Below are 23,962 nucleotides of genomic sequence, written 5' to 3'. Positions count from 1 at the left end.
TTTTCCTTGCCACTATTTATCATGTACTCACTCCTTTCACTTATTCTTTCCTCTGCATGTATATTCATAAATCTACTGTGTGACTGATTCTCAGAGACAGTGGGGAATAATGAAATGGCAGAATATAGATTGTGGAATTTGATAGATCTTGGTCTGAATTCTCCTTCATCACTATTAATTCCGGGCCTTAGACCTCAGATTCTGAGGCTCCTCATCAGTGAAGAGGGACAATTATCCCAACCTGACAATGGTGACCTGAGGACCAGTGAGAGAACCACACGCAAAGTCTCTGCCATCTGGCAACCACAGCGCTCAGCACTGGTAATTTCTATCCCCATTCCTTCATCTCTTAGAGATTATCATGCACCTGTGGAATGCCTTACTAGGTACTGCACATTCACGACACCAGCAGCCCTGCGTTAGAGCAACAGGGATTTGAACTGTGTCTTCCAGTGTCACCAGTTACAGTTACCAAGTGTATGGTTAATTTAGTTTTCCTGTAGAAGAGAAAAGTCCCCTGATTAGTCTAACACTGAAGTCTTTCAGGCTGAGACATGCTAGAGAGTGACAGTGAGACTGTCACATCCCCTATGGATGTCGTGTTTCCAAGGGCTCGGCTTCGCCAGGGCCCCCAACAGGGCACACAGCCTTGCCGCCACAGCTCCGTGGAAAGAAAGGGAGTCTTTAGCCTAAACTTCAACACGTCCTCCCACCCACCCCCTACGCATGTAAGCAGAGTTTTGCTCTGAAGCAAAAGATACTGGGCCAAAGAGCCTGCCAACACAGCCCGCAGCCCTCTATATCCACTCTGATAACACAGCAAGAGGAGACGCAGGAGAGAGAGAGGAAAACTCTGGCTCACTCAAGAGGGCAGTCTTTCCACGATGTCTCTTTCCACGTGGGTCTCCTGTTTCTGCCTGTGCTTTTACGTGATCATCTCCATGGGGTCCTCTCCTTCTCATTCTCTATTATGCTTTATAAAATTTAAGGAAGAAACTAGAAAACAAACAAAAAACTACTTCACATGAAACAGGAAGCAAAAGTAAATGGGATTAAAATGCCTAAAAAGGGAAGAGAGGTTAAAATAATAAGACTCATGGAAAAAAGACACTGTAATCTTAAATCCAAACATCGGAGTTTAGCAGGAGAGCTCTATTAGCTATTTACAGAATTTGACTGTTCGTGTTAATTTAATTTTGCTTTTACAAAATTTGAGTTTCTGTGGATTTCCTGACCTTCTTAAACTCCGTTCCTTGTGTCTGTGTGCTTCAGATATTGCAGCCTCTTTTTACCTCCCAGCATCTTTGTGGCATTATTAGGCTCCTGAGTCCGTCTCCAGCCGGGGACGACCAGCAGACCTGCCACCATCACTTGCAGCAGTGAGCCCTGAGCTTTTACCGCGGGTGGAGAGGGTCCTCAAAGGGGCAACAGACGTCTGGGGGTGACCACAAGGGAAGTGAAAGCTTTAATATGAGGCCATTTCTAGAAAAAGAGGGAATTACAAGACTACAGTACAGTGTGGGTTTCTCACAAGTCTGGTGTTTGGACTTGTGTCTTTTCCACAAACAGCTCACAAGGAAGACAGATATGGCTGATAGAGCTGCTGACAAGTCTAAGAACAAGCAGGAGAAAGGAGCCACATAGGTGAGGACCGAATGAGGCACGATGCCGCTATTATGCCAACCATCCTGTCTGCTTAGGGAGATGAGTGACTGAAAGCACTCGCGCTCTCTGCAAGATGAGACACTGGCGTAGTCTCCACTTGCCTTCTGCATCTCTCACCATACCCTCCTTCCCACTCCCAGCCCAGTTTTAAGTGTATGTAAATAATAAGGTTTAATAGGAGCCATCCAAAATAAGTCAGCTCCAGCACAGAGGCCAGAGTGGCTTCCAGTCTGATCTTATCCAAACCCTGTGTTAACATTTTAAACGTGCTCTCAGCAGCCCGGAGAGTCTACCTTTTCCTCAGGGACTGCTGGATTCCTTTTTTCAAAGCGGCTCTGAATACTTAAAGATGAACAACTTTTTAAAAATTGGAGAACAAAGCATTGGCCTGTAGCTGTAATGCCAATAATCTGGGGTGTATAATACAATCTGAAACCTACTGCTTAAATGAATGAGTGGTCTGTGTGGTCTGTGGATACAAAACAAAAGCAACTTGACTCATTAAAACTGACCTCAGAAGTGAACAAAATGTTCTCTATCCTTCATTCTCCCAGACAGTCAAGGTCTCTTACCTTTCCATGGTGAACTTTCTCTGGGGAGCTGTCTTTCTCATCTTCACATTACTTCTCTGTCCCTTTTTCAGTTTTCTGCCTGTCTTCTTTCTTTCTCCTTATATAGCCCATCTCTCCACCTTTTTCTTTTTCTTTCTGAGTTTCTTTCACCTCCTCCTCACAATCTCCTCCTTCAACAAAGCTTAATATGAAATCGAATTATGTTTTTAAAATATTTACGAACAAATTTTTATATGCTGTATTCTTAATGTTTAATTCAAGTGAGTTGGAAAGTCTTTAATTCTCTGTGCTAATTATCCATTAATTACTTATCTGATAGATTTCTGTAAAGACTTACAGGATTAAGATGGATTATTTTGATAAAACAGCTTTAATATAAGACTGTAATAATGGGAGAAAGAGACACATTGAAAGAGTCTGGAGATCTCAGGCCCATGTTTCTTTTTTCTTCCATTGCTGGGTCCCACAGAACCAGCTTTACATCAGTTCTTAAATCAACACCAGAATGTGTGCAGACATTTCTGTCCCAGGAAGCCTGAGCTCCGCTCATCATGGGGTCTCCAGAATGAGCTGGCCACATAGGCATATTCCAGCCACCCATCCAGTCTCAACCATCAAAACCTTCGGCTCCACCAAAGCCAAGTACTAGGCATAAATCCCATTATTTTCACTCACTGAGGCTGACAGACTGGTGCATTCTGCCCCCAAATAACTCACAGACCCATGGTTAATATATTTTAAAGTTTTGGTGAGTACTATTCGAAGGAACCTTAGATAAGCATTTGGCCAATTCAGACCTGCTGAGATTAACCCATACTATTCTTTCTCTTAAAATCCTACCGAGATACTTTGCTGTATATTTAAGCTGGAACTAAAAGGACTTTTTTGCTGTGGGCCTAAAGTCAGTGTTTTCAGAATAAACTTCCCCCAAGCCCCATTTAAACGAAATGGAAGGGGTGAGCGGCCCCGGCCTGGTCTTTCTCCCTCGGGCAGGCCTCCTTCTCTGCCCGCACCTTCCGCCTCATCTCCAGGATGGCCCTTTCCACGTCCTCCAGGGCGCGCTCCCGCCTCGCCACCGCGCGCTCCCGCCTCCGAAGCTCCCTTTCCCTCTGGCTGGCCCACAAGGCCAGCGCCCCCGCCTGCTCCAGCAGCCGGGCCCGGTCGCCCTCAACACCCGCGGGGAGCTGCGGCCCTGGAGGCCGGGGGTCCGGGCGCGGCCCAGCCCGGCCGTGGCCACTCTTGTCCAGCTCGTCCTTGTGCACGCTCTTCAGATGCTTCCAGAGGGCCGTGGTGCCCACGTTAACCCCCGGGCCGCGGCTCACCTGCCTGCCACACAGGCGGCAGGTGGCATACTGGTTGGGGTGGTGCCCGGCGCGGGCAGGGGCCAGGTGGAAGTACCCCCAGGCCTCGGAAAACCGAGTGCCCTTGCGGTGGGGCAGCGGGGCGGGCGTGGCGCTGGCGAAGGGGCCGGCCGGCTCTGCCGTTTCGCTGATCTCCCCCTCCTCCTTCACCTCCAAGCGCCCTTTGGCCTTCATCCTGTTCCCGGCCTCGTCCTCCTCTTCCCGCCTCATCCTGTCCCCTCTCTACAGCGCTCCTTGAGCCGGAAGTCTCTAGAGCCGAACCGCGCTCGGGAAGCGCCTGGGTGGCGGGGTTTGCAGCAGCGGCCGCGCCGCTGCGGTGACTTCCCTCCTTTCTGCTCCACTGGAGTCAGGGTGAGGCAGAGCCAAGCACAACGGCCGTGGAGGCTCCCGTGTGCCTCGCCTCCACGACCCGGATGCGTGCCGATCCCTGCTGGGCTGGGCCAGGAGGCGGGCAGCTCAGTGGAGCATTGTTACTGCAAGGCTTCCGCGAGCTGTGCTCGGCTCCGCAACCAGCACCACGGGCGCTTGCCAACACTGAGAATTTCGGGTGTTCTCCTGACTCTTCCCCTGGCTGCTCCCACTGCCGCGGCGCTCCCGGAGACCTGATGCCCTCTGGAGGCAGGAGGAGCAGCCTCAGGGTCCAGGCTGGCCGGGATGCCAGGGCGAGGGCCTCACTGGGTCTCCCCCAGCGTGGGTAGAAGCGGAGACTGATGCTAACTAGGAGAGACTCGCGGTCCCCCTGAGCAGATGCAGAAGCCACTCCAGAAGCTACAAAGCCTGCCAGGGTCTGGGAAATGCAGTTCCCGGTGTAAAGTCAGCTTGCTGCTAGAAAGGTTCCTCGAGGGCTGGGATTCTGAGCACTCCCAACAGCAGGCTTAGCTGTTTTCAGCAGGAGGAGCTGGCATATCTGGAGGACAGGGCTGGGGAGTGCATCTCCACAGCCTGGTGGTGGCGGGGTGACCTCGGCAAGCAGCTCGCCACACTCCACCTTCCCCGGCACCATCACCTGCAAAGCCAACAGTGGATGAGATCTTCCTGATGGCAACTTCCTCCAGATGTCTGGTGTAGGGACCCCATTTTAAGGATAAATTAACACATGGAAGGTTATGGTACATTTTAAAAAGAGCCTGACTTCTCTCTCTTTGATCATTGTTTAAATGATTGAGAGCCTTATCCATCAAGCTTTGCCACCCTGAGCAATTCAGAAGTACCACCCAGCCCCAAGCGGGTACTTACCGGCGAGCAAGGCTTGGGACTGGCCTCTGAGGGTTCTGATGCAGGCAGTGCTTCTACCCCATGGGAAGGTTGTTAGCTGCCTGCTGCCGCGGGGAGGAGGGCACCTCCACTTCCTGTTCCCTCCCACTTCCAGGGAAGCCTTGTTTCTACATGGGTGTGACCCTACCTGTAGGGTTTTTCTGCAATAAATGCAGGGCTTTTCTCCTCCTCCTTCCACCACCAAAAAAAGTTGTCCCTGGCAAATGTTGTGAAGTAAAACAATAAATCAAGCACCTACAAGTCTTAGTTGTTTCCAGAAGACTAGATCATCTGGCCTCTCAAGCAAAGAAGATTTAAGACAGAGGAAGGGTGAAACATGGGCAAAGAAACCACATGCCTTGAGGATACCTGTGGTTTCAAATATTTTGTCCAGTTGTCAGGCCGTGAAGTCTCCATTGTTGGTTGGAAACTATTGGTATTATAAATAAAGTCAGTAGAAAAGTCAGAGAACTTGCAGAAAGGGAAGATTAAATAAAAGGGCCCTTCTTCTGCAATTTAGAGAAATATAGCAGATTTGGGGTTGATTTCTATTATATTATGTAACTAGAATTGGAAAAGCTGAAATCTGTTGGCTTCTACTTTCAGTTGAAGTGAAATAAAGGGATAATCACAACTTAAGCAAAAAATATAAATTTACAGATAGATAGATAGCTTTTAGAAGGAAAAACTACTAAGAGGAAACAAGCCCATTTTACAGATATCCATGGAAGGAAAACCTTGAGTTACAGGAAGAAAATACAGAAATGGTAGAGTAGAAAGCATGGAGAGACTAAAAGTTAAATTTCAAATGAAAACTAAGTGTGTGGGGCCTAGAGAGGCTCCAAATAGAAAAGAAGAGTTAGTGAACAAATAGGGGAACTTTTTTTTAAGAATTTTTCTTTCCAGACTAATAAGCTAAATATTTTCAAACTGATTCTGTGAAAAGTCCTTTGGAAAAGGTCCTGTCCAAACTTAACCAAACTGAATATGGGATCATTTACAAATGGTCACCATTTCAGTATTTCATCTGTGGAAATAAGGGAATGATTAGTGTTACAGCCAGATTTGGATTCATTTTTCCTGACTCGTCAATCTCATCTTGCTCCAACCTCTGCTTCCAACATCCCCAGCTCACACCCAAGTCCATGAACCAATCCATCAACCATCTTTTGTGACTTTCCCACTACTTTCCACCTGTAGGTTCCAGGTCTGACTCTTTCCTGTCCACAAAATATAAATGTGCCAAGTTGTTCCCAGATTTATCCTTCTCTGTACTCCCACAGAATTCTCCAAATGCTTTTTTGGCACTTTCTACAGAATTCTTTGTGGTATTACTCACTTATACATATGTACTTAGAATAATGTGCTAGAGAAACCAATAATTTGCTTGTCTCGTGAATACTTCATAAAGAGACTCACACTGAGGGAGTGAACGATTTTGACTTCTCAGCAGAGAAAGGTGTGTGTGTGTGTGTGTGTGTGTGTGTGTGTGTGTGTGCACATGTTTGTATGCATGTGCACATAAGCTCTTTTTTACATTTATTTCATATTTTTTTCAAATCTGACATGTTTTTCTTCTTAATCCTTTGAAAGTTAACAAAGAAATACAACTTGGCTTGCTCAGCAAAATCACATATGCTTGACATTTCATAACATGTTTGACTTCAGTGTGAACTAATTTAACCTGAAGTTTTTCAGTTTTAGAGACCAGAGGAGTTTCAGGACAAGGGCCATATTCCTAAACAAAATCTTAGAACACTGTCTGGAGATAGTATAGAATATTTGAAACCTGAATCATTCCATGAAATCTGAATTTAGAAAATTTACAAGTGTTAAATCTTTTTAATATTTTTATTGAGTTAACAAGAAATTTCTTCAGTGAGCCAGTTGTCTTTATAAAATAATGGAACTCCTACTCATTCCTGATATTACCATATCATCATCTTTTGGTAGATTAGGTGAGCATAGAGAAAATGAATCATGAGAGGGGCTAGAGGTATTCACATTAATACAAACCTTTACACATTTTTAAAACATTTTTTTTCACTATAGATCCTACACAAATCACCTAGATAAAGTCAGTCTTTGGCATTTTGTTGGATTAAATAAACAGAAATCTCTTTCCTTTACTTAATAAGAATATATTTCAGGAGACCTGCTTTTGCTTTTAAGACAGAAAGAGACAGAATTTCATGGATCTGCATTTCTGTCATGTGCCTGCATCCCCATTAAGAACTGAATGGGTGAGAAATCTGGGGCTTCAGTGTTTGCTATCTACCATTTTGGGTACAACAAATAACCTCCTCTGAAAGTCTCAGTATTTCCTTGGGGGTTTTACAGTGATGTTCTGAGGGATGTTCATCTGCGCCTTGGCGGGATCTCACCAGAAAGATGGGGCTTAGTATTATTCTTAGATTTGGTTTCTCAGCTCTGCTCAAAATCAGACTCTTCAGGCATAACTAGTCTGCAGGGGAATTAGCACACCAAGCATTACATATAGGTAACAGTTCTTTACTAATTAACTAGCATATTCATCAGTTGTGAAAAATATCTGAGAATTAAAAACTTAGGGCTGGCCACATGTAAAATACACATACTTCTTGACGAGAAAACAAAACTATAAAAAGGATTATAATTTTCTAGTGTCTCAGATGAAATAATGAAGATCAGATAATACCTTACTGCATATTTTCACCAGGCTCTTGAAGAAACTACCATCTCACAAAAACAAACACAGTGTTGGGAGAAAAAAAATAATAATAAACTAACACTACTGCTAAGCTCCCTGGTTTTGTAACATAAGCTACCTGCTCTTCTACTTGCTTCTTACTTTAATGCAACGTGTTTTACCAGGAAATATCTTTTACTGAGATTAAGCTAACACCTCCAGTTTTACCATCAACTACATTCCACTCCCTTTAACCGTTCGGTGATTCTGTGCCCTGACTTCCCCATCTGTCAAATGGCAGTATTAAAGTGGGTCCTACTTAGCCTATAGGATTGTTAAGATGATAAAAAGTTAATTAGGTAAACTCTTTACAAGTCAAAAGTGAAATGTTTATATTGAATGGTTTCTGTAGTTGTTGCTGCTAACAGTACTTTACATTATTGGGGGAACAAGAACAACAAAAGTCTGGGTCTCTTTTAGCTTTTAGTCTGACAGAATATTCTTCCCTGGCCTCTGCATATTATAACTTCTTCCTATTCTTTGGTTTCCATTTACGCTATTTTATTTTGCCTATGTAGAGATGTAATGTTCCTTTTCCAGAACTCAGAGTCCAAATTTGCAACATTAGTTTAGTTCTAGATTCTTCTTAAATTGACCTTGAATTCTAGCTATTAATTTGTAACATATCTATAGGCAATTGCCTTTTGTAGTTCACATTTCAAGCAGCCTCTTAAATGTGAACACTGCCTTGTTAAAAGTGGAAAGGACTTCCCTGATGGTCCAGTGGTTAAGACTTTACGTTTTCACTGCAGGGGGTGCAGGTTCAACCCCTGGTCCAAGGAGTTCCACCAATAAATAAATAAAATAATAAAAATGGAAAAAGTAATTTTGTGCCAATTTGCCTCATCTGAGGCCCAGTGGAGATGTATGGGGCACCAGTTTCTTCTGAATTGGCAAATAATTCTTTCCATATTCTGTCTCTAACCCCAGAGAATTTTTACCTGCTCACTGAGGAATGTATTTCCCACAGCAAACCTCACCTGGTTTATACAGAGAAGCGTCCCTCAAGCTGAAATAGAAGGTAAGGAAATCAGTCAATGGAAGTGGGTTTGGCAAAAAAAGAAAGAAAACAAAGAACAATAGAAGTTGCCACTGCCCAAGTCGATCTTGGCATTCAAGAACAATTCTCATGCCAAGAAAACATCATCTTGCCTCCCAATGCCACTTTCTGACACCTCATCTGGCTCCTCCAAGGAGCAGGGAAGTATTTCCCAGAATACAAGAAATACAGTTGACTTGGTCCATTCACATATGAACAGTACTGTTCTCCTTTACCTGTTGGTAAATGGAGATCTCCTCTATGAGAGCAAGCAAGTTTAATTCAATGTACATGTATTAATCATGTCATTTAGCTCCCATTAACTTAGCATCACTACCTTAAATCAACAAGCAAATAAATTCTATTTTTTCTTGCAAGGATCTGGGTAGGGTGGGGGTGGAGGATTGAAGGAAGTATATGTAAGTAACTTGGCTCCATGACAAGGAACATGTTCATCAGGAGGATTAAAAGTTCCTGGAGCAGGACACACACGGAGGCAAGCTCAGGTGAGAATGGACAGAGCCGTGTTTTCATGGCAAACATGATAGATGCTGCCAGAACAATCTGGGCCATCTCCTGCCCGGGACAATGGCCCTTCTCCTTTCTCCAGAGTCAGTTTTCCTCAAAGCTCAATATGTTTTCAGCAGTAGGAGTCACATATTTCTTGCTGTATTATCTTTAATTGATAAAGTTTTAAGTCTTTGTTGATGAATGATTTTATTGATCCACTTGACTCATGTTGAATTACTGGTTTTGTTACTGGATCACTTGAAAAACAGTTCACCCACAATGATGACAGGATGCAATCCTACAAATATCTGTTAAGGGTCGTTATAGACTGTTCATAATAGATATGTTAGAAGGGTCATTATCCTTACATCCATGAGGCCAGGCACTGTGGCCAGAGGTTTACCAGCACACAACTGCATGTAGTTATTACTTTGGCAAGCGCTGACTTTAGAATTAGCATTTAGAACCTTCAGTTTCAAGAAGCTGTGAAACAAAGTTCTGACCCACAGGGACAGAGAGTTCTGCATTCATGTCCTGCTGCCACGTATGCTATTTGGAGGTGGTACCAACAGTGGCAGTTAGACAGGATTCTATTTCTAAAGAAGACTCACAGGACCCCCAAATGACAGTGTTATAAATACCATACAGTGTTATAAATAAATAACAGCTTATTTCAGGAAAAGGATATAATCTAGCAACCATATCCCTAAGGTAAGCATATGGATCCCATGTACACATTTGAAAGCAAAGTGAAAGTGTTAGTCGCTTGGTCATGTCTGACTCTTCGGGACCCCGTGGACCGTCGCTGGCCAGGTTCCGCTGTCCGTGGAATTCTCAGGCAAGAATACTGGAATGGGGGCCATTCCCTTCTCCAGGGGAGCTTCCAAACCCAGGGATGGAGCCCGGGTCTCCTGCACTGCCGGCGCATTCCTTACCATTGAGCCACCACGCAGCCCGGTACACATTCACAGCGCCTCAGAGTGGGGGACCCGAAACGGAGTCTCAGCTGAGCTTGTTTTATATTCTTCTGGTCACTGAGGTGCATTCTTGCTGCTCCTCACTCTCCACAGAAGAGACCTCCCAGTTATCTCACTCAGGCCAGGGACAAATCATCAATCTCGCTGTTATCAGCAATGCTGATGAGCTGGGAAAACTTGCCCCCAAGCCCGCTAGACTCATGGTTATAAATAAAGGAACACCTTTAACCAGTATATTCCATACCTTGACCATGGATCAACGCCATGTAGGAGCTTGAACAAAACAGTTCAGTTTAATTCCAGGCCTGTCAGACAAAGGGACAAGAGCTTCAGTTTGACCACCTTTAGACCTCACCACTGGAAGCTGAACTGTCTCCAGTCACGCCTTGGCATCATTTTACGGCTCATATGGGAAATGTTGGTGACGAACCTTGTTCTTATCTGTCTTGCAGAAATGTATACTGCTAGTGAAAAAAGAAAAGACAAAGACGGATTTTGGGAACTGAAGTCTGTTTTGACAAGTGTATATGATAATAAAGCAGCCCACTCAAACACCCTGACCATCTGGTGTATGGCTCTGTCTCCAGCCCCTGGACACAAAGTGTGGAATAGCTCCTCTGAAAAGATCACATTTTCCTTGGGTGAGTTATCTGTTTAATGAGGTCAACAAGGGGGTGGCCAGGACTGCCATAAGTTCAGAACATTTCTAACTAAAACAAATAGAATACTGATTGTTTCCATGACATTTTAATGTCTGAAAACTCTCTCTACACTATTCAAAATTATTCAATTTCAAAATATCACACATTTTTTGACTAAAGGGACTCTACTGAAAAGAATTTCTTCAAATAAAAAGTAGCTAATTCCTGTTTCCAGGAATTTCTGGTGAATACAGTGAACTTTTTGTTCAGATTCAATTAATAATAACTCAATTAACTAGCATTTTTGTTAATCTACCATATGATGAAATTTAATACTAATATATTGATAATCAAGAGAGTTTTTAAAATCCTAAAATTACTTCTGAGTCTATAAAAGCATTCATTTATATATAGCATATTTAATTCTAATACTTAGGGATGGATAAGCCATGCTGTATATGTGTGTTTGCTTAGTTGTGTCCAGCTCTTTGCTACCCCATGGACTGTAGCCCACCAGGCTCCTCTGTCCACGGAATTTTACAGGGAAGAATACTGGAGCAGGTTGCCATTTCCTTCTCCAGAGGATCTTCCCAACCCAGGGATCGAATCCACGCCCCTTGTGCCTCCTGCATTGGTAGGCAGATTCTTTACCACCCTGCCACCAGGGAAGCCTGGAAAAAGCCGTGTATACCATACCACGATTTTAGTATACCTAGATTTGAAGCCCAGAATCTCACACAGAGGAGTTTTATGACTTCAAAGTTGATATGTGGGATCATTCTACGTATTACAACATTTGATTAACCAGAATCCATTACTCTGAACCAGATCAAATAATAAAGATTTACTACAAAAAGATGTGAACAAATGTCTCAACAAATAGAGTGACAACAGATTGTCCATAAAAAACTGAAGTGTGAAGTGACAACTGTCATCTATTCTTATGTAACAACAAAGTAATACCTATAAAACTTAATATTGCAAGTCATTATTACAACTCTGCAGAATCACTGACATCGTTTACCACCTTCCTATTTTCAGAGATATTATAGTCTATAACTTATAAAAACCAGAATAATTTATGAGGGAAAAATTTCCTTTGTTTCAAGGCTACAGTCTGCATATTGGGTGCTTCCCAACCCTGACACCAATGCCAGTGGTTGGTTCCTGTGAGCCTTGGATGGGGTACGTGGCTCTGTAAGTCCACCCCTACCTTGCAGAAACAGGTGCCATTCAGACACCAGGACAGTAGCATCGTCACTGCATCCCTGCCCATTCACCTCATTCTGTGAACTTTGAATTAATTATTCAGGAATGGTCATGAAATATCCATACTCAGCTTGACCTAATTCCCTCAGAAGTAAGTGCTCCTCCTTTCCAGAACACTGTGCAAGGTTAGGGCTAGTCTTGGGAAAGGGTAAGGTAACTGGTTCTCACGTGGATTTCCCAGTAGCCTTGGCAGCATCCAGGATCATCACAGACAGATTTTGTTGTTCTTGTTCAGTCGCTCAGCCGTGTCTGACTCTTGGCAACCCCGTGGACTGTAGCCCACCAGGCTCCTCTGTCCATGGGATTTCCTAGGCAAGCATACTGGAGTGGGTTGCCGTTTCCTTCTCCATGGGATCTTCCTGATCCAGGGATTGAACCCACATCTTCTGCACTGGCAGGCGGAGTCTTTACCACTGAGCCACCAGGGAAGCATCACATTTGAAAAATAATTTATGATATTAAGACTGTTTCTTGTTTTTTTGTTATTGTTTAAAGACTATTTTTTAAAGCAGTTTTAATGTCACAGCAAAATTAAGAGGCGGGTACAGAGATTCCTCATATACCCCTTCCCCACACGTGCATCTTCTCCCTAATCATCCGCATCACCCACCAGAATGGTGCCTTTGTCACCACTGATGAAGCTACACCAACGCAAAACACGTGCCCAATGGCCTTAGTTTACCCTCGGGCTTCCTCTTGGTGTTGTGCATCCTATGGCTTCGGACAGATGATGTACTCATCATTATAGTGCCATAGAGCCCTAAGTTTTCACTGTCCTAATATAGATTTCTTTCACTTAATAATATGCATGTAGGACTCCTCCATGTCTTTTCGTGGCTTGATAGTTTTTTAGCACTGAACAGTATTCCTTTCGATGAGTATATCACAGTTTATATATCCATTCATCTACTGAAGGACATCTTGTTTGCTTCTGAGTTTGGGCAATTAAAAATAAAGCCTTTATATTCTTTTCCCATATAGGCCATTCACTTTACTATACACCTGAAACTAACACAACATTATAAATCAACTACACTCCAATAAAACTTTTTAAAAAGTAGAGCTTCAGTAAACATTCATGTGCAGGTTTGTGGGTCATGTGTTTGCGGCTCCTTTGAGTAAATACCAAGGAGCACAATTGCTATATTGTATTTTAAGAGTATGTTTAGATTTATAAGAAATCAACAAATTGCCTTCGAAACTGACTATATCATTTTGCAAACCCAGCAACCACTGATGGAGAGTTCCTACTGCTCCACATCCCTGCCAGCATTTTGTATTGTCAGTATTCGAGATTTCAGTCATTCTAACAGGTGTAACAATATTTCATTGTTGTTTCAATTTGCATTTTCTGATGATATATGACGTGGAGCACGTTTTCATATGCTTATTTGCCAAATGTATATTTTCTGTGGTGAGATGTCTATCTCTGGCCCATTTTTAAATCAGGTTATCTGTTTTCTTATTGTTGAGATTTAAGAATATCTTTGAATATTTTGATAACGGCACTCTATCAGATGTGTCTTTTGCAAATATTTTCTTCCAAGCTTGCCTCCTCTCTTTGAACTGCATTTGACTTGAATATCAGAAAATAGTGAATATTTTAGCAATAAGGAAGAACACTGATTCCGGTACTCAAAGCATACCACAATTTCAATTTTACAGGATAGCCCGGCTCTAGCATAATTTTAAGCTCTAAGCGGATGGTTAATTTTACATTGTCAAATGAGTTTTCACCCTTTACAATAAAATATTAAAGACAATAAATCTTAAACAGTTCAGTTTCCCAAAATTATAGCTTATATTCTGCTCATATTCTGACATCTGTCTTCATGAATGATTTAGAAGATACAGTTGAGGCTCCACAAAACACTGTCATTGCAATATCAGATTTTCCCATTTGCTATAAGTTCTTAAGCATTTACTTGCACACATGCCTTCTGCCTGCAGTAGTACCGCCGGATGCTTCACAAACTCGAGCAAAGTTCTGATGCCTGTGCAGGGGTCATTGCCGTGTGGAAGAGTCGGACTATTACTGCAGGCAGATACTGAGATGAAAACGCAGGAGATGAATCTGTCTCTCAGTGCTAAAACAGAGAAATTCTGAGACTACTAGAGGACAGAAAGGAGATTTAGAGAGACGGGGGGAGGAGTTTTTGCTCTTTTGTACCCAGAAGAGTAATAATGTTAGCAGGCTAAAAGGCAACGGCCCTCTGAGGTGCTTCCTTCCCCACCTGCCCCTGTCTTCCAGGACATTCGCCTGCTCAGCGGGTCTTACTCTAGAAAACTCCGGAAGGGGAAGGGATCAAGGGGCAGGTGGCTTGTCAGGCAGCTGTTTGAGTACCAGGGCCTAAAGAATTGTCATGATTCAACAGTAGTTTAAAAAAAAAAAGAAGACTCTTTCTAAAAATGTTCTAACATGTCAACCTAGTCTATGAGAATGTCTAACATTGTAGTGCTGCAGAATCAGCGTTTTGGCATATGCAAGGAGTTATTTTGTTTGGGGCAGTAGAGGGAGTATCTTATGTTGTTTCAACTCAAAAGTTAAGTGCAGATACCTCCCCAGGGTGGGTAATATCCTGGCTATCATAAGCCTCAACAGAGATTTGTTGATTAAATTGATTTCCAACTGTAACAGCCGAGACCCAGACCTTTGGGATACAAGAGGATTGATGAGTGGTTCACTGTGTAAGAGAGTGTCCGTATGTGTTTGAGGATGTGGAAAGAAGATTCAAAAGGGATAGCTCAAGAGCGGGATGAGAGGACTAGTGAATACGAAGGTGACATATGCCAGCCAAATTCTCCTGGTTTCCTGGATTCCCTCATACCTGTGACTGATCCCAGGAATGTTGAAACTATCAAGAAAGGCCTTTACTATACATACGGATCACCTGATGATCTTCTTAAAAAGCAGATTCTGATTCAGTAAGTTGAGGGATTGGGAGGGGCCTGCATTTCTAATAAGATCCTAAAAGTTACTGTGGACCACATTCTGAGAAGCAAGGACATCCCCAAACCCTGAGGTTCAGTCCTTTCCTGAGTGAACCAGCTAATGGCTGAGGCACACTCTGAGGAAGCTCTGGAATTGACCCCGCTGCCCTTGTGGGACAGACACATGGACACTGCTGCCCATGAGGGTGGTCCTAAGCGCCCTGCCAGGCCAGTGCAGAGTGGATGCACTCAGACATGGATGACGTGTCCAGCAGCCCAGCCCTTTACAACATCATGGTAAATGTAATGGTCTGAAAACTAGCTGACATGTTCCTGTTAAATTCTGTATTTGATTTTGGGAAATAAATTGTCTTTGTTAGGTTTTAGCCCCTCCTTTTTATACCCACTTAGTTTTGTTTTTACCAGGACAGAATTTCTACTTCACAGGCCAGTCTGAAACTAGAAACTCTTGATAGCCTTAGCAAAGCTGTGCATCATTTTTGTCATAGAGCAAAGAGCTCATCTCAAAATGCAAATCTTGCAGCAATAACATCGTAATGTACTGTGAAGCTAAGGACCCTGCAGCTTACAAAGATATTTAGTGATGAAACCTGACAAAATAATATCCTAAAATAGAAATAGTCAACAAATAAAAATTAAATGCTTCTTTCCCAATTTGGAAATCTAGGATTGAGCATAACCTATCAACAGCTTTTGTTCCAGTTGGCAAACATTTTCTGTTTTTAACCCGCCAGATAGTAACTATGTTGTTTTGTGGACCGTGTGATCTCTATCCTAATTATTCAGCTCTGCTATTATAGTACAAAGACAGCCATAGACAATACGTAAACAAATGGGCATGGCTGTATTTCAATAAAACTTTATTTGCAAATATAGACAGTGAGTGGAATTTCACCTTAGCCATAATTTGCCAGTCTCTATTCTAATCAATCTACAGACAAAAACACCTGTGCATTATTTTTCCATACCCATGCTCCATCTCATTAAGGTTGTTATTTCTGTAAGGTGTTACCAAAAAAACCAAAATGAACTTTTTGGCCCGCCCAATAGTTTGGAAAATGAGGCGTATGACACAACAGCAGTCAGATACATATTTAAAATTGATCTTCTTTCAATTCAGGGGTAAGAGGGAATATTCAACCACTTGCATGTGCCAGGAACCAGGAATACAGTGAGAAACAAAACAAATACTTCTCTTGAGAGACATAGCAACGAAGTAATGAGGCCTTTGCTAGGGTAAACAGTAAGTCCTATGAGCACATCACACAGAACCCCAGGATTCTTCAAGTTTGAGACGCACGTAGTAGAAAGTTTAGAGTGGGAAAATGTTAGGAAACAGCAAGCACAAAGATCAAGAATTTATGGAGAACATATTATGTTTGGTAAATTGAGCTGGATTGAGAGTATGATTTTAAAGAGATGTAAAAGATAAAGATTCCCTGGTGGTTCAGTCAGTAAAGAATTTGCCTGCAATGCAGGAGACCCAAGTTCAATCCCTGGGTCGGGAAAATCCCCTGGAGAAGGGAATGACTACCTACTTCATTATTCTTGCCCGGAGAATTCTATGAACAGAGAAGCCTGGCGGGCTCCAGTGCATGCAGTTGCAAAGAGTCAGACATGACTGAGCAACTAACACTTTCCAAAGATAATGGGCAACATCAGGAAATGAAGATGGAAATCTAATGTGGGATTAACTGAGGATCAGATTTGCGTGTCACACTGAGGGGCTCAGACTTGCTCCTGATAGCATGGGAGGAAGAGGACGGTCACCCTGCTGAAACATCCACATGTTCTTCATACAACCACCCCTCAGGATGCTCAATAGCAAGTGGTCACTGACGATAGCAACACAGCCAACTGGGAGCACAACCTATAGTCAACAGCAATAACAAACTACCAATAAAAATAAAGCACAGATGCTTTTAGACTACAAAAACAAATTCCTTCCAATGTTATATGTGCTATCAAGTGACATAAATTATATATACTCTTTCCTTAAAGTGTAGAAACAATGATATCATTTCTAATTAAATGTCCAAATAATTGATTCAGATCATCAGATATGTAATACTATAATCAATGCCATTATATATAGAGCAATCACAAAACCCCCTAGCCTTAAATAAAAATAACTTTATTTAAATAAAATTAATTTAAATATAATTAAATAATTATATTTAATAATTAAATATTGACTATATTAATCCACATGTTCCTAAAGTCAATAGGTCCTTCTGACATTTGTAAATTGTTTTAAACTGATGGTAGAATTATTTTACAGTACAACAATGAACTTTAAGGAACTGACATGAAGAATAAGTGAAGCAACATATATCAGCCTCTCTTTCATCCCAGAAACTGCTCCCCCCCCCAACACACACACGAGAGAGAGAGAAAAAAAAAGTTGTAGCCAAATAAAAATCTTATGAAAAAATAGAAATTTTAGCAAGAGCACACAACACCATCAGTCTTATGCCCACCGATGTCTGTCCTTTTGCAGAGCTGTATCGCTGTTTCCACTCTTAGTGATAAACAATATTTTTGTGGGTCTGTGGATCTGGTTACTTGCCAAACGCCTCGAAACACTGCTGCAATTGTTTTACCAGGTCTCGGTTAAACGTGGAAGGTTCCCTGACCTCTCAGTGTTGGCTGGTGCCCCTTCTCGCATTCTCCTGGCCTCCTGCCCTTCTGTTACTGTAGCACTCAGCATGCTGCCTGGCTGCCTACCTATATGCTAGGCTGTATGCTCTTTAAAGACAGTCCTATGTCCTTACCTTTCGCCAGTTTAGTCCACTGCCTTGCCCGTGGCAAGCAATAACAATGACTTTTAATCAATAATAATTTGTTAGATGAATAAATAAAGGTTTGGAGGGGACTAAGTTAATATTTTATCTTCCTATCACAGTATTTTGTTCATTAGCAATGTCTGTTTCATCCTTCCAGGCTCAGTGAACCCTCCAACAGATTCTCCACTCAACGCTACAGAATCTACCCTTGGCACGCAACCTTCTCCAGCCAACAGCATATCTCCTACAGGTAAGAATGTTTTCATGCTGTTTTACTTCCCATGAACTATTAATCCTTTAAGTAGATTGATAAAGAAAAAAAATTTCAGAAAATTTGTATGATTCATGCCCATTCTTATCTATGGAGATTTTAAATAAATATATTAAGTACTATTTTCATGGATTAAAAGAATTAGCACAACTTCCAAAGTCTTTCACTTTAAGACCTGGCAAGACCAGGGTCAATAAATATTCAATGAGAAATTTAAATTCGGTATTTATTATTAAAGAAGTTAATAAATTGACAGTGCTCCTCTCCAACTGTGCTCTCAGTAGGGTGTTTAAGAAATTGTTGTAAATAAGGATCCTGTGGGCCATAGGTAGGTAGATAGTTTTAAATTTAAATTTGTTCTGGTTCAAATTAGTTTTGACCAAGTTGACTGGGGTGAGGACTTGAATTCAGCCTCTCAATGCCATTATTAATAATGGAGTTCAGGCTGGGTCAGTGTTACTATGGCAAAAGGATAGCAGTGACTTTCACAAGTTGGCATTGATGCAAACAAATCATAAATTTCCATGTCTGTGGCCTTTATGTTTAATAAAAAACCAAGGTGACTTTCTCTAGCACAGAAAAGTGTGTTCTACACAGAGTAGAAGTATGCTTTTTATTTCTCCTTTAATTAAAACTATCAATTTTAGCTCAAAACAAGAACTGAAAATGGAATAAAACAAAGCAGTCTCTAGAAATGAACAATTCGTTTAGCCTGTAGCCTTTGACAGATAGCCTGCAGTCACGTCACAAGCTGATGGCGCTCAGGGAATGAAGCATGCAGCAGGGTGAGAAATGCCTGCAAATCACCCAATAGAAGTTTTGCATCCATCTATTTTTCCCTAGTTCTTAAGACTTTGTGATTTTCTCTTATCTGCTTCTTTTTCTTCCACTTCTAACTCGTCATTCAGCAATAAACGATAGTAAATTATGATATTCTTCATTCAACAAACAGCATATTCAACAGTAATACCTTAAATCTCTCTAGTACTCTATGTATTAGTTATCCATCACTGTATAACAAATTACCCAAACAAAAATAAACTAGGTATGACTTATATATTGTCTCTTGTAGTTGTACATGAGACAGGAGCAGCTTAGCTGAGTGTGTGGCTCAGGTTCTTTGCTGAGGGTGGAGTCAGGCTGTCGGGCTCCCGTCGTCTGAAGGCTTGACTGAAGCTGACGGCTCTGCTTCCAAACTGGAGCGTGTTGGCTGGAGGTCTCAGCTACTCACCGCATGGACCTCTCTACAGGGCTGCCTCTCTCTATGGAAGCTGCAATCCCCCAGACCAAGTGACTCAAGAAATAGAGGCACCAAGATAAAACCCCCCACCTCCTTATGACCCAGTCTACAAAACTGTACACCATTATTATTGCTATATTCTACCTGTTAAAAGCAAGTCACTACATCCAGCTTATACTCAAGAGGAAGAGAATTGAGCTACACCTCTTTTTTTTTCATTTATTTTTATTAGTTGGAGGCTAATTACTTTACAGTATTGTAGTGGTTTTTGTCATACATTGACATGAATCAGCCATGGATTTAGGAAACCAGATCTGAATGAGCTACACCTCTTGAAGGAAAAAGTGTCAATGAATTTGTGTACAAAATAAAGCAACCACATTTTATCACTTAGAAAATGTTTGCACCTAAAATTCAATGTGGTTTGATCTTTTTTAAAATGAGAGGATCCCATAGACAGAGGAGCCTCGTAGGTTACAGTCCATGGGGTCACAAAGAGTCACACATGACTGAAGTGACTGCGCATGCACACGCTCATCAAGAGAGGCAGACAGAGTAAGCGTTCCCATCCCATTCCCATTTTCCAGATGGGGAAACTGAGATACTGAGAGCTTAAGTGACCACATGACTAACAAGTGGCAAAGTTAGTGTTCACACCAAAGTCTTCTGAATATAAATCTAGTTCTCAATACATTAGGTGCCATGCTTTTTCCAATTGGTCTAAAAACTTCATGAGTACAGGGATCATATTTGTTTTGCTTCCTCACACATGCCTAGCACAGTATTGGCATGCAAAAATATTAGTTGAATAAGTGAATGAAAAAGAATAAATGAGAATAATGTTCCTTCACTATGTAGATATCATGTAATATACTCTGTGCTGTCAAAAAAGATAATAGTTTGTTTCCACCTTCAGAAAGATTGTTGTGTGTTTGGAGAGAGATGACAGGCACATATGAAAATAGTAAGTCCGAATAGTAACGTGAAAAGTGCCGTGTTTTATAGAATTACAATTATAGAATTACAACACTGGGGAGAGGCCGTGTCTTCATTGTCATGCTCGGGCACTCAGTTCTGTCCAACTCTTTGCGACCCTTTGGACTGTAGCCAGCCAGGCTCCTCTGTCCATGGGATTTTTCAGGCAAGAATACTGGAGTGGATTGCCTTTATCTTTGAGTGTGGAAGGGTGTCTATGAGTTCATGAATTCAGGAAATGTTACAAAGAGAGATGAAATAAGCTGACCTTAAGTACATGTATATTTATTTGACAAGTTAAGAGCATGAGAAAATACTTTAAGCAAAAAATTGGGGTCACCAAGAGTCAGACAGGACTTTGCAACTGAACAACAAATGAAAAGAACAAAGTGAGCAGTTGTGCGCTGGTGACGATATTCATGGGGATTAGAGAAAATATTGGTAGGTAAGTTCTGGTTAAAGGAGTGGGATTGTGTAGCATCCTTGAGAAGCAAGGATGAAGACTGGAAAATGCAGAATAAAGAGAGCCTTAAGACCAATCTAAGAATTCTAGTTGTTATACTTAAGAAATGGGAGGGACCTCATGAAGCATTTTTAGAAAGGAATTGACATAATTCATTCACCAAATGTCTATTGAGCACTTACTATGTACCAGATACTCTTCTAGGTGCTAGAAATTCAACAGTGACTTTTTCTCTTTTTCAAAAGAAAAAGAATCCTGATGGTATATCGTGGTACATACAGTCTGCCAATTGAAAGCATAAGTGAGTTTCTTCTGGCTCACTTTTCTATGCGGTTAATTGACATGCACTACTAAACTGTTCCATCAGGTCAAATATCATTCTTATTTCTGTGAAGAAATCCAAGGAAAGAAAAGGACATTTGCTATCCTGAAGGAGTCTACAATCTAATATAGCTCTAGTATTAGAGAAGTTGAAAGAGCACGAAGAAACATATTTGTTTAAAGCAGAAAAAGTGCTACCTCATCTATAGTCGTACTAAGGTGATGTAGTTGGGAAATTCCTGGAAAATCAAAAAACCTCCTTAAAAATAAGGTCCCACCACGATGGACTCAGGACTCCTTCAGATCAGTGGTTCTCACCAGGGTGATTTTGTTCTCTGTGCCCTGCGCCAGGGGCAAATGCAGTGTCTGGGGACAGTTTGGCTGCCGCAATGAGGGAAGAAGTGGTGCTCCTGTCATCTCTTACGTAGAGGCCAAGGATGCACAACAGAGGACGAAGAGTTACCAGGGTCCCAAGTGTCAGTGGTGCCGAGGCTGAGAAAGCCCGCTTTGCTTCCAGACTCAAGCAGCTCAGTGTGATGAGAGTAGCTATTTCTCACTCTACAAAATCTAGACCTCTGTCAAGATAGTAACAAGGTTATGTTTGATTTATTTTCAAACATAAGCAATTTTTATGTCAAAAAAAAAACATGACTTAACATGGCTGCTTATATCTAAATGAAATTCACTTGCTTAGAATAAACATTGAATTATAACTGAAAAATCTAAATTTCATTTTGGCTATCCAGAGGGTAATTATGAAATCACATGATGACTGGCTGCCTCAGAAGCTGGTAAGGCTTACCTTTATGTTCTTTTAAGAAAGGAAACGGGATGGAACTTGTCATGAAAACCAACTTCAAAAGGCTATGGTTTCATTCCAAATTCTAAGATCTAGTGAACTATATAATCAGTCATAATTATTAAGCTACAGATCTTGCTGCAAACATCCAATTCATATTCCTTTTCTTTTTTTTACTTTTTTTATTTTTTTCCTTTTCTTACTAATGAAATTATATTCTTTATAAAAATGTAGAAAGTAATGAAAAAATGTAATTTCATAGCCAATGGCAAGAGTGACTCAGGAAAGCCCAGCTCAGTTCAGCCTGAATTACCGTGTTTTCTGAGTCCCAGCTGCTTTCTCTGTGCTATCCTAGGGAAAGACAAGAGGCTGAAAAGGTGAGTGGTAACATAGGCACACGCCTGTGTGGAACCACAGAAGACCCCAGGCAAATTTAGGATGAGACAGCACTGGTGTAAATCCAGGTCTTCCAGACGTGAATGCTGGAGTGCGTTGCCATTCCCTTCTTTAGGGGATCTTCCCAACCCAGGGATTGAACTCGGCTCTCCTGCATTGCAGGCAGATTCTTTCCCATCTGAGCTGCTAATGGTAAAGAAACTGCCTGCCAATGTAGGAGACATAAGAGATGTGATTTTGATCCCTGGGTTGGGAAGGAGGAAGGAGGAGGAGGAAATGGCAACCCACTCCAGTCTTCATGCCTGGAGAATCCCATGGATAGAGGAGCCAGGTGGGCTATCATCCATAGAGTCACAAAGAGTCAGACATGGCTGAAGCAACTTAGCACACACATGCATAGCCTCAGAGAGCAGACCTCAGAAATGCCACCCCTGACGCTGAAAATCATCCACGACCTTCTTTCACTCAACAAGAAAACACTGAGTGCTGACAATGAGCCAGGAATTTTTGAGGTGCTGGGATCCAGATGTTCAAGCTGGATTTAGAAAAGGCAGAGGAGCCAGAGATCAAATTGCCAACATCTATTGGACCATCGAAAAAGCGAGGGTGTTCCAGAAACATATCTACTTCTGCTTCATTGACTATGCCAAAGCCTTTGTGTGGATCATGACAAACTGGAAAATTCTTCAAAAGATGGGAAAACCAAACCACCTGACCTGCCTCTTGAGAAACCTGTATGCAGGTCAGGAAACAACAGTTAGAACTGGACTTGGAAAGCAGACTGGTTCCAAATAGGAAAAGGAGTACGTCAAGGCTGTATATTGTCACCCTGCTTATTTAACTTATATGCAGAGTACATCATGAGAAACACTGGGCTGGATGAAGCACAACCTGGAATCAAGATTGCCAGGAAAAATACCAATAACCTCAGATATGCAGATGACACCACACTTATGGCAGAAAGTGAAGAACTAAATAGCCTCTTGATGAAAGTAAAAGAGGAGGGTGAAAAAGTTGGTTTAAAACTCAGCATTCAGAAACCTAAGATCATGGCATCCAGTCCCATCACTTCATGGCAAATAGATGAGGAAACAGTGGAAACAGTGACAGACTTTATTTTGGGGGGCTCCAAAATCACTGCAGATGGTGACTGCAGCCATGAAATTAAAAGCTGCTTGCTCCTTGGAAGGAAAGCTATGACCAACCTAAACAGCATATTAAAAAGAAGAGGCATTACTTTGCCAACAAAAGTCCATCTAGTCAAGGCTCTGGTTTTTTTCATTAGTCATGTATGGATATGAGAGTTGGACTATAAAGAAAGCTTAGCACCGAAGAATTGATGCTTTTGAACTGTGGTGTTGGAGGAGGCTCTTGAGAGTCCCTTGGACAGCAAGGAGATACGACCAGTCCAATCTGAAGGAAATCAGTCCTGAATATTCTTTGGAAGGACTGATGCTGAAGCTGAAACTCCAATACTTTGGCTACCTGATGCAAAGAACTGACTCATTTGAAAAGACCCTGATGCTGGGAAAAATTGAAGGCGGGAGGAGAAGGGGATGACAGAGGATGAGACCATTGGATGGTATCACCGACTTGATGGACATGAGATTGAGTAAGCTCCGAGAGTTGTTGATGGACAGGGAAGCCTGGCATGCTGCAGTCTGTGGGGTCGCAAAGAGTCAGACATGACTGAAAGACTGAACTGGACTGAATTGGGATATAATGAATGAGACAGGCAGCCCC

At 42.0% G+C, this 23,962-nt stretch overlaps 1 protein-coding gene across 4 annotated transcripts in view; it reads left to right on the top strand.

Annotated features, from left to right (window-relative positions):
* CD96 (CD96 molecule) overlaps positions 1–23,962 on the top strand; it is an 89,513-nt gene that overhangs the window by 33,411 nt on the left and 32,140 nt on the right. For 3 of the 4 annotated variants that reach the window (XM_070454913.1, XM_020905643.2, XM_020905644.2), the window contains exons 6-8: positions 8,511–8,601; positions 10,559–10,747; positions 17,912–18,004. In XM_070454913.1, the coding sequence (XP_070311014.1) occupies positions 8,511–8,601; positions 10,559–10,747; positions 17,912–18,004 (373 nt within the window). Of the gene's footprint in view, positions 1–2,630; positions 3,950–8,510; positions 8,602–10,558; positions 10,748–17,911; positions 18,005–23,962 lie in introns of those variants that run through there. The other variant, XM_070454912.1, reaches the window with a different exon arrangement.

Source organism: Odocoileus virginianus, chromosome 25 (genome assembly GCF_023699985.2).
Source record: "Odocoileus virginianus isolate 20LAN1187 ecotype Illinois chromosome 25, Ovbor_1.2, whole genome shotgun sequence".
Taxonomy (NCBI): Eukaryota; Metazoa; Chordata; class Mammalia; order Artiodactyla; family Cervidae; genus Odocoileus; species Odocoileus virginianus.
This window is presented reverse-complemented; position numbering and strand designations above follow the sequence as displayed.